Here is an 11,119-nt window from a genome sequence, read left to right on the forward strand (position 1 = left end):
CAATCCAAGAGGGAGATGGAGAAATGTTTTATGGAAATATGGTTTAAAAACACTTCTACTTGGGAATGTTTGCTGATTAAGAGAATGCTGGATTTGGTGAATTAATTATAGGTCCCTATAAAGGCTGAGATGCACAGTACTAGTATACTTGGAAATGTGTTTGGCATTGCCCAGTATTTTTAGTGGAGGTCATAAAGATGATGTCACAGACCCAAACCTCCTCCACCTAAATGATTCATTGTCTTCTATATCACATTGTTGTTCAGCTCAATTCGCTGGATGACAGTGGCCACCAGTTTTTCTAAATACTTGGCGCTGTCCTTTCCAGCCTGGAGTACCTCCTCATGGTTAGCCGTGGCTTCGTTGTCATAGTCCATCACAGCTTTGTTGGTAATGAGAGACAAGCCCATGACACGGAGGCCACAATGTCTGGCAACAACTACTTCATGGACCGTGCTCATACCTGAGGGGACAAAAGGAGAGATGCGATATGTAAAATAGAACTTTTGTTACATATTCGCATTATTGTTAATTTCATATATTGGCACTTGTAGTATTATTGTTTTAGTAAAAATTACATTTTTTTAATTGCTTGTAATTTGTTACGGAGTCTGCTGTTGCTCTATAAATGTAATAACCCTTGTATTTCAGGTTCTAACCTTAATAAAACATATTAAGCAGAAAACACAGCATAATTACAAAAGTAGACTACATAACATGCATATTTTGTTTTTGTTTTCTTTTTTAACCAGTCTATACAACACAACTGTTCGCATTCACTTACCGACAGCATCAGCCCCGAGACGGTTTAAGAAACGGCATTCAGCAATGGTTTCAAAATTGGGTCCCCCAAGGCCACAGTACACTCCTTCTTTTATCTTCTCCTCAAATCCCAGCTCGCTCCCAATAGCCACAACCAGCTTCCTTATCTCTTTGTCATAGGCATCAGACATGGGGGGAAACCGGGGACCAAATCTAGTAGAAGGAAAGTTAAAGTATTTTAAAAAGGGACAGATTATCAAGATTGTTAATTCCGCGGTGAATGCAAAGCTAGGCAAAATGCGTCAAACGCCATTTCAAACTAATTTGAGAAACATAGAAAGAAACCAGACTCTCACATTCTATCTTTAGCAGAACAACTTGTGGATGTTCGTGACATTAACTACATGCCATGAGCACCCATCTTCATTACCACATAACTGTTTCTGTTCATAATATTTTGTTGGGAATTTTTAGTTGAAATGCACATCTGTTTCTGAGCAGCTGCTAAGACGGGTCAAATAAAATGCACAGAAGAGCTTGAGATTTTCTGAGAAGCAGAAGCGTTCCACAGACCGATGCGAACACAAATCAATTTACAGAAGAAAAAAAAAAAAAAAAAAAAGTTGAAGAAAATTACCTTTCATCATTAGGACCAGACAGTGGATTATTTCCTGCAAAACCTGGGATATTAATATGGTCCTTTATCACCATAATGTCCCCCACTTTATAGTCTTGATTAAGTCCCCCTGCGGCATTGGTGACAATGACAGTTTCCACCCCCATCAGGCGGAATACACGAACGGGGAACGTAACCTGAAGGATGGAAAAGAAAAGCAGAACTGAAGTGGGAATTGAGGCTGCACAATAGTCACTGCAAGTACATTCATTCCCCTTGCTGTTTACTATACAAAATGACTATATAACATTAATGCATCTAATAACTGCCCAATATTAACATTGCTATTACTTGATTGTAAGAATTTCTGTGAAAATTAACAATCAAGAATGACCTTGGAAATTTTCAGTTAACTTTAATCAAACAACAAACTATGTGGGCATTCGTTATGTGTTCAGGGTAGCCAGCGATAACCTGAATAGTTTTCGTCACTTTGGGAGAATCTTACCTTCCACAGTGGGTAACCTTCATAGAAGTGGAAGCGGCCTTGCATGCAAACACAAGGCTTTCCATTGAGGTTTCCAAATATTAGACGTCCAGCATGCCCAGGAACTAGAAAGGATGAAGCGGAATGTGTAAATGATGAGTTTCTCATCGTGCAATACATCTAACATAAATCCAGTACAAATGGTATAAAGTTAGAAAATTACGTATAGTGTACAGAAAATACAGAAAGGCAGGTATAGCCAAGCAGTAATTCTCAAGCTGTTGTTGGACTTCGTCCACAATGCCTTTCAAGAACCAACTTGCATCACGTTTATTTTTCTTGATGGTAAAACAAACTTTAACTAGTCTAATGGCATATATGAACCAGTGTAACATCATATTCAAAGCTTTAAACACACATAAAACCTTGTCTTCGTAAGGCACTCGATAGCTCCTCAGATTAGAATACCAGTCTAATCCCTGGAAGTCAAGACACTTAATTGAGCCCATTCACTTGACCCTAGCCCAGATGTTACTAGTTTACATACCTGTGCTCTGTGGGAAGTTGGGAATGTCAGAGTAATGGAAAGCTACTTGATCCTTCAGAAGATCTCCTAGTCCCCCAAGTCCTGACCCACACACAATAGCCACAGTGGGACGATGCTCTGTATTGGAAAGCAGCCAGTCTGCAGTCTGTTTGTACTCTTCATAAGTGTATCTGCAAAACAGAGTACCAGCGGTTAGGACACAGATTGACAGCCTTTGATCGGATGTTTTAAGCAAAGAAAAAAAGCGCGTCCGTTTACTGGCAAAGCAGTCTTAGAAGTAGAGTACAATACAGTAGAACAATAAAGGCCGAAGAACTGGTTTCTTTCAACCCAAAATAAAACACTTCATATGTCAATGGATGTATCTTTCTATAATCTCTGCCCTATGGCACTCATAGTATTTACAAAATAATTGCCAGTTCTAAACTCTTTTCTACCTCTGGCACTGGAGCGGTTAATAGGAGCACTGTTGACAAATACCGTATTTGCTCGATTATAAGACGACCCTGATTATAAGACGACCCCCCAAAATCTGAATATTAACTTAGGAAAAAAAAAGAAAGCCTGAATATAAGACGACCCTAAAGGAAAAAAGTTTTACCAGTAAATGTTAATTCATGTAAACTATTTTTTTAAATAAAAGCTATGATTGAGAAAAATATTTTTTTTTGTTTTTATTTCCTTGTATTTTCCAACCTGTCCCCCAGTTACGCACATCTGCCCCCAGGCTTGCCACACCAATATGGCACTGTGGCCCATGATATGCCTTTTAACCCTCTATATGCCACTGTGCCCCATGGTATGCCTTTTGACCCCCTATGTGCCACTCTGCCTCCAGAAATGCCTTATACCCCTATATCCCATTCTGGCATTTAGGGGGTTAAAATGCATATTATGGGGCAGAGTGGCATATAGGTAGGTATAAGGCATTCCAGGAGGCAGAGTGGCATTAAGGGAGTTAAAAGGCATTGTACAGAGCACTCTGCCTCCAGAAATGCCTTATACCCCTATATGCCACTCTGGCATTTAGGGGGTTAAAAGGCATATTATGGGGCAGAGTGGCATATAGGGAGGTATAAGGAGGCAGAGTGCTCTGTACAATGCCTTTTAACTCCCTTAATGCCACCGGTGCGGGGAACTCTGATCTCTGACAGTCGGGGAAGGTATCCGCGACGGACGCAGACAAACCCCGCTGCCAACTCCACCTCCTTCCGGCTGCAGCGGACGTTGTCTACGCGGATCGCGTAGATGTCAACCCGCTGCCCCGGCAATACAGCAGGAAGCACCGGTAAGTGTGTGGGGGGGGAGACAGGAGGATCCAGGTCTCCTGCAGCGGTGCGGGGGATCTGGATCTTAGTCTCATAATCAGACCTCTATCTGAGGTCTGATTAGAAGACGAGCAAATACGGTATATATAATTTTATTGTTATTTGTTGCGTTTCCATATAATTCAGTATTACAGCAGAGAGAAACAATTAAGAAAAATACAAAAATATTATGCAAAACAGCTTCTTGCTTTAAAATGTGTTTGCAACATCAAAATATATTAAAAATAATAGTGGAAATATATTGTGGGAGTCAAACATTAAGCCAAACATAAATCCTACCACAAATAGAACATAAGTAAAAGCATAAAGGAGAGTTTATGCCAATTTAGCATTATTATATGAAAATACATTAAAACGTGTAAAGCTGGGCTAAATGAAAAAAATAAATAAATTCTGCATCATATTATAAGACAATGACACGTAATGTGACAGTAGGGGCCCTTTAAATGTATCAGAGTATTTTTTGTGGGTGTTGGCCATGCTGGCCAATCAGAGTTTCTTTTCACAAAGTAGAACACAATCATTACAGGAGGCTCAGAAAAATTCCAATCTTTGTAGGTCACAATGTCAGTACAGAGTGAAATTTATATACCAGGTTTTTGGTTTTTTTGCATTTTCATGCAGGTTATACGATTTTAGATGTTATAGGCTTGTAACATGACTCTGCCTACAGAGCAAATGGAATGGAAAATGAAGAATGAATAGCAATATGCATTGGAGAGTGAATATAAGCTATTCATTCTTCATTTTTAGAAGCTGAGCAGGGGGGCATGAAACACAGTACTATAGAATTTGTGTTAACACCTCCTGCACTTTGATAAATAGTTCTATGTATGTATTCCTATTCTGTAATACACATGATCTACTTGCCCTTTAAAAAGGCTTGCTGTATCCATGCCTATACATGCAGCTGAGAATTACCCCCCCCACTTCCATAAAGCAATTAACTTCACCATATAGCCTCAGTGATGTAAAGTATTATGCATCCATCTGTACAACTACATTTAGTGTATCATTTGTAATCGAATAATGAGGATGATAATACAAAATCTAGTAAACTGTTACATTACCAATGTCACAAAAACAAACAAAAAAAACCCCAAATGAACAACTTGCACGCAATAATTTCTATTCCTAGGGTTTCTGCTACAAATATAATGCAGGCCTAGGATTATTTATAACTTGGTGATTTCCCTTTGTGGTTTGTGTGGCCCAGAACGTATATCATGAACAAGTAGCCTACAAACTGTATATGTACTGAAATTATTATTTCTAATATTTCCTTCAGTGAACCCCAGAACTCTGATCAGCAATACAGCAGCTAAGTGAATAATATGTCTGTATCTGTACTACATATGAATATTCTTACTGAATACAACTGTATTGTACAGGACTACAGGCTATAAACTCTGTAGCACACTGAGCATATCTGCCACTTTTTTGAATTAACCCCTTAGGGACAATGGGCGGTCTCTAAACCCATTGAAAACAATGCATTTTGAGCCCATACATGTACGGGCTTTGTCATTAAGGGCTTAAAACACCAGCTTTGACATAGAGTTAATGATGGCCCGCAGCAAATGGAGGCTTCACTACATGTAGGAGAGTTAGCCTTGTCAGCATAGTGAATCTGGGGTTCTATGGTAAAGAGTGGAAGGGGAAATGATCTAGAGCAACCTTGTGAACGTGCTTTTCTTCCCTTCCACCAACAGGAATATCCTCTTTTTTTTTTAAAGTCATTGACGGATTCTAGGGGGAAAAACGTTGAATGTTCCACTGTATACATCTCTAGAATGCCTTGCCAGCTTTTTGATTGCATTTTCATCACAGATGGGATGTGGCCAAGGCTAAATAAGCCAAAGTGTACAAGAAGCCAACTGAAAGCACAGAACGTACCCACAGTCAGCACAACATTGCTGTAGGGCGTTTTCTAGATTAAATTGCTGTTCTGTGTACTCAAATAATAAATACTCAAAGACTGGTGCAAGCAGCAACCAACGGGTTGTTTTAAATGTGAATCATTCTTCCCAGGAAGTTCCGCTGCAGCAGGTCTTATATACATGCACTAGGATGTGGGTGAAAACTATTAAAAACTGTCCGGGTTGGGGAAAATCATACAAATTTAAATACAATGTTCCAGAGCTGGTAACAAATCATCTTAAAAATGGAAAACCACACTTGGTTTCTAAATAATGCGCAGACATCCTTGACCCAGGATATAAATAGGATAGTTTTCTAGTAACAGCCAGTTCCCAGAGTCAAGTGACTGCATAATCTGCGAAGATTTAAAAACTTTCTTGCAGTACGAGAGAAACTCTTAGTGTGTGTGATGCTTTGCAGTAGTTTCATTACAAAGTAGTACATGAACGGACTTGAAACTATTTTTATTACTATCCTGAGGAGAGCCCCTTAAATCAGAGAAAGCTTCCATTTCCTTTGTGGTTCTGGGAACCGCATGGACTATGATCTCCCAGAGCGAAAAGAAAGTAAGATGATCCATAGGATAGGATTCTAAGCCTGGAAATAACAAGTTAAGTTACCGCAGCATTTTCTACATAGGGGAGAAAGAATGGAATTTCTTGATGAAACTGCTTCAAGAACCCAAGGAATGTTTCCAGATGTTTCCACGTATATTAATACAGGCTGGGAGACTATGCCATCAGTTACCGTTAGAGTTTGCCATTGAAGTTTTTGATTTAAAATGTAAAAGCTTAACAGCATACAGGCCAGGGAAGGCGCTGAACCGGCAGGGCAATGTGAAACGCGTCTGAGCACTTTTCATGCTTACATTCAAATGCTTTGCCCTTTTTAATATTTAGGAAGAAATGCAGGAATGTAAAGTATTCATGTCATAAATTCTTAAGTATTAGGACTTTGCCTGGCCTACATCACATGCCAGCGATACATACATACATATATATATATATATATATATATATATATTAGTTATTAGTATAATCTACCTTCCTATTAAACATAGTATTTGTAGTAACAAATTATTTGTACTAAATTAAGGTTTTAGGGCTAACCAAAAGAAAATGACACCTTGGGGAACGGCATATGACTGTGTTTATTTTAGGTGTTACTGTCCCTTTAACAGGGGAATTTTAGACAGGAATAGAACTAGTGACAGAATGAATACGTGGTGGACGTGAATCATTGGGAATTACTAATAGCGTACAGTCAGGCGTGCGTCACGGGGATTAGAACATTGCAGGAAATGAAGGGAGTAATTAAAGACTGTGCAGAAACTCACATGCTTTTTATCAAGAAGATCAGATGAATTTATATTTATGTTACAGAGGTACAGAACTTGCTTTGCTTTAGCCTATCCCCAGAGGGAAGCAGCAGCTAGTTTTATCTCATTGCCGTTATCAAACAGTTTATTTGCCATTGGATAAAGATCAGGGAACTAACACAACTTTATGAAGGAGGAGATGCAAATTTGTGTACACTTATCTAAGCTTACCGTTAATGAACTCGTCACGGAGTCACTGCTGCCTTAAGTGCCTTATTACAAGTGCTGTTACTTGGGTATACAAAGATAACATCCATTACTATGGTTTGTTGTACAGACATCCACATTACGACCGGGGCAGGTTGAATTTACAGGAGGTGATCTCTACAAGTGATATACAAGCTATCTAAAGCAAAATAATAAAAACAGAACAGATCGCCAGGGTGCTCAGAGCTAGAACACCATGAGAGTGGCCATGGCTGATAAATATATTGAAGCTAATTATTTAGATCACTATGTTAACTAATGTATGTTGGTGGATTTGTAATGACTCTATGCAACCAAAAGAAAGTTTCTGCTGTCTTGACCACTCCAATGGTTGCTACAGTGATAAGATCACTTTTCAAGCTTTGCACCAGAATAACCCCTAATGGCATAAGACTAGCTAATACAAGGTGCCATTGGAACACAGGGGTGATGGCTGTTGATAAAGGGCCTCTGTACGCCTATTAAGATAATCCATTAAAAAGCATCACTTTCCAGCTACAATACTCATTTTCAACATTTTGATCCATTTTATGTTATTTTAATGGACAAAATGTGCTTTTTTTTTTTTCGTGGAAAGACATTTCTAAATGACCCCAAACTTTTGAATGGTGTGATATATATATATATATATATATATATATATATAGACACACACAATTTGAAGTTTTATATGAAAAGGCATTGGAAGAAACACAGAATAAGTACAGAATAACAGAAACACAGACTTCGCCAAAGCGTATGAATGATGAAGAATAATCTATCCACAACTGCTGTAATGCAATGGGATGCAGCGAACACAAATACCATCACTAATGTTTTTGTGCGTGGTGGCTACTAAAACCTATTGATTATACACAATGGATTTCCAGTAATCAGGGCTGGACTACGATTTAATATAGGTGTTGAAACAATTACATGACTTCTGCAAATACAAAATAAGCCTAGGACTCATCTGATTTGGGTCACATGCTGGATATACGTGGCGCTACGCTGCATGAGTATGAAACCTTAACGTGCAGCTATTAGTTACCCAGAATTACACACAAATACAATCCTAACATATTGTTAGGGATGAAATTACAGCGAGACAGGGAGGGGCAAACGGGCAGGTTTAATAATAAAATAGTAGTTTTGAACTTAATCAGAAACTGGTTTGTAAGAGGGAAAGGGAGTGATTTCCCAGAGCAGCTCAATTATTTTTTTGGATGCCACTACCTAATGTTTGGGTTTTGTATTTGCAAACACAGCTAGCAGGGTCTATACAGTCATCAAGGCTCTAGGTGGTAGTTTTCTGTGCAGTCCCCCTCACCTGCCCCAAAGTATCAGACATGTTTCAAATATGCCCTACTTGCGCTCGCGAAGAAGTGTCCCGGGATTTCACTGGTCCAGCTGCTGACTGTATGTCATCTAATGAGGACACACGTGACACACGCGCACAGAAGCGCAGGTTCTCCAAATAGATGCGCTCACTCACCCTGTCCGTTTCTCCTGCCGGTTCCTTTCCTGTTTCTCTGTGTTTGAGGCCGGGGGAGACATGATGGCACCGGTTGCAGATTCTCAGTGATGCACGAACGCTACGATTTAACGCTAGAAATTAGCTAGAGCTATTATGTATGTATTCAATAGCTAGCTGCTGATTGGCAGCCTAGGGACGCGCCTCTGCCCTGCCCCTCACTGGTTGGACCTTTATGCGCCGACCCCTTCCGCGATTGGTTAAAAGAATAAAGAAAAGTCACGCCGACGCAACCACCCCCCCTCCCCTGTGGGCGCCCGGCTTCCTGAAATGGAACGCGGGAACCCTGCCTGCTGGGTGATGTAATCACAGAAACATATTGACGGGAATAGCGACGTGACTCTGGTACATGGTGTATTTTGTTATGACAAAAACCACAAGGTTGCCGTACAGTAAAAGGGCATAGTTTATTTTCAGCCCTGGGACATGCGGGTTGACACATGTATATCAAGCAAGATACGATATACCTATACTATATATAATATATATGTGTGTGTGTTACTTTGATTTCTAACAAACAAAAACAAATCTTTGCTGGTACAATATAAATCTATCAAGATGGGAAGATTAGAGGATACAGTTACGAAATAAAATGTAAACTAAAAAATAGCATCGCTGTATAATTCAGCATGCAGGGCTGTTGAAATCTGCTAGTGCTATATAATTAATATATGGTCACCAGGCTCAGTCCTGTCTCTTTAAGGCCAGTGGCTGCCAAGTGGAGTGCATGCAGCCGCTGGCTGGGTAACGAATGGCTGCACGTTAAGTTTTCACACTCATGCAACGTAGGGCTACATATATCCAGCCCGGGGCCGCACGCTGCAGCTTTATGTACGTAGCCCAACCTGCCAATGACTCACCAGTCAAGGCCTGCGTGGCAAATCAGGTGAGACACTGGTCCTAGGCTTATTTTGTAGCTGCAGAAGTCATCTAATTGTTTCAACACCTATATTAAGTCATAGTCCAGCCCTGATTACCAGCATGGATCTCCCAGACAATGTGACTAATAATGTTTGGAAATGTATTTATACCACCTTTTTATCTTCCCAAATCTATGACCAACAACATCATTTTCATGTCGTGGCCAAATAATAATACAAAATAATCACACAGATTACACAACAGGATGGCTGCAACAAGGATAGCGTGAAACATAAACACAAGGCTGCATGGGAGCACAGCCCTGGGGTAATTGATCAGAGGTCAAGTTACACAACTTGTTATGTGCACGGGATGTAATCACATAACAAACCTCTGAGGCGTCACACGAAGAACATACAATATAAACTATTAAGTCGTTTATAATCAGTTCTTCTTTTCCTAGAGAATAATTAACCCGGACAGCTATTTATTTTGCTATATAATTGCACCTATGCTAGGTAAACATCAATGTTGAGCTGACACACGTGTGATTGGCTGCAGCTACTCCCATTGATTTTAATGGGAGTGCCTTTGTGCACATGCAGCAAGTGTACTTAAGTATGCTTTTTCATTTCAGAAGTTGTGAGGGGAGGGGCTAAATGAGAAGAAAGTATCATTTTAAAACTTCAATAAATAAAGAATGCATTCACCGATTTATATGCAGTAAAATGCATTGGAATCCATGCAAAACAGGCGCCCACATAGATTATAGATGAGAATGGTGCTGGAGTGCTCATTTCATCTCAAAAGTTAGTTTAATGAGGTAAATGACTGGAAATAATTTTTACAAACATTGTTTTCCTGGCTCTATTTTGGGTGTACAGAATGGCAGCAACTGCTTTTCGTTAATTTTTTTTATAATTTAATTAAAAACATGATAATTATTACATTTCATATGTATTTTTGTTAACTAGTTTAGTGATGCTTTACTTTGGAAATTCTATGAAAAGTGGATTTTTTTTTCCTAATTTTTCAAAAAAATTTTATACTATTGGACTACACATATAAAAATACTATTAAATGAAAACCTTGGTGGTCCTTTAAAAAAACCCAACATATAGTTGGTGTGGGTACACTATGCATGGAAAAGGGGAATAGTGTCTAAATCAGCATTTGGTAAAAAGGGATTCAATTCTCTCACTGTATAAGCCTCTTCTGCTGGGAGGTTGTTCCATTTATCTTCCACTCGTGGAGAAGTAAAACTTCCTTACAATACATCTTAACCTTCGACCCTCCGCTTTTAGACAATGATCTCTTGTATAGAAACTTGAATGGAGATAAGAACCACTTTTAACAGCTTGCACATGAACTGCGCTCTTCCTTCTTAGCAGTTAATTACCACGCAAATATGCCCTTATACACGTGACATTAGCCGTCTAAAGAAAAATCTGGCACTGAATGCAGTGATCATGCGGTTATGGCCTAGAAGGCATGATATGG

The 11,119-nt window shown here is 39.3% G+C and overlaps 1 protein-coding gene across 1 annotated transcript; it reads right to left on the bottom strand.

Annotated features, from left to right (window-relative positions):
- Positions 1–245: 245 nt before the first annotated feature.
- Positions 246–8,781, bottom strand: LOC149300434 (purine nucleoside phosphorylase-like). Its single transcript, XM_089485178.1, has 6 exons — positions 8,738–8,781; positions 2,413–2,582; positions 1,887–1,990; positions 1,400–1,575; positions 785–975; positions 246–463 (listed from the first exon to the last, which is right to left on the bottom strand). The coding sequence occupies exons 1-6, from the start codon at positions 8,779–8,781 to the stop codon at positions 246–248; spliced, it is 903 nt and encodes a 300-aa protein (XP_089341304.1).
- Between the last annotated feature and the right edge of the window lie 2,338 nt (positions 8,782–11,119).

The sequence above is a fragment of the Sceloporus occidentalis genome, unplaced genomic scaffold, assembly GCF_023333645.1.
Source record: "Sceloporus occidentalis isolate IW3139 unplaced genomic scaffold, rSceOcc1.0.p SCAF_24, whole genome shotgun sequence".
NCBI lineage: Eukaryota > Metazoa > Chordata > Lepidosauria > Squamata > Phrynosomatidae > Sceloporus > Sceloporus occidentalis.

Bases quoted from the DNA above. Each gene is read 5' to 3' on its own strand.
- LOC149300434 (XM_089485178.1), bottom strand. From the start codon at position 8,781: ATGTCTCCCCCGGCCTCAAACACAGAGAAACAGGAAAGGAACCG. The intron at 976-1,399 runs GTAATTTTCTTC...TCCTTCTACTAG, and splicing joins TCTGGTCCTAATGATGAAAG to ATTTGGTCCCCGGTTTCCCC. The intron at 464-784 runs GTAAGTGAATGC...TTGTCCCCTCAG, and splicing joins TCTCGGGGCTGATGCTGTCG to GTATGAGCACGGTCCATGAA.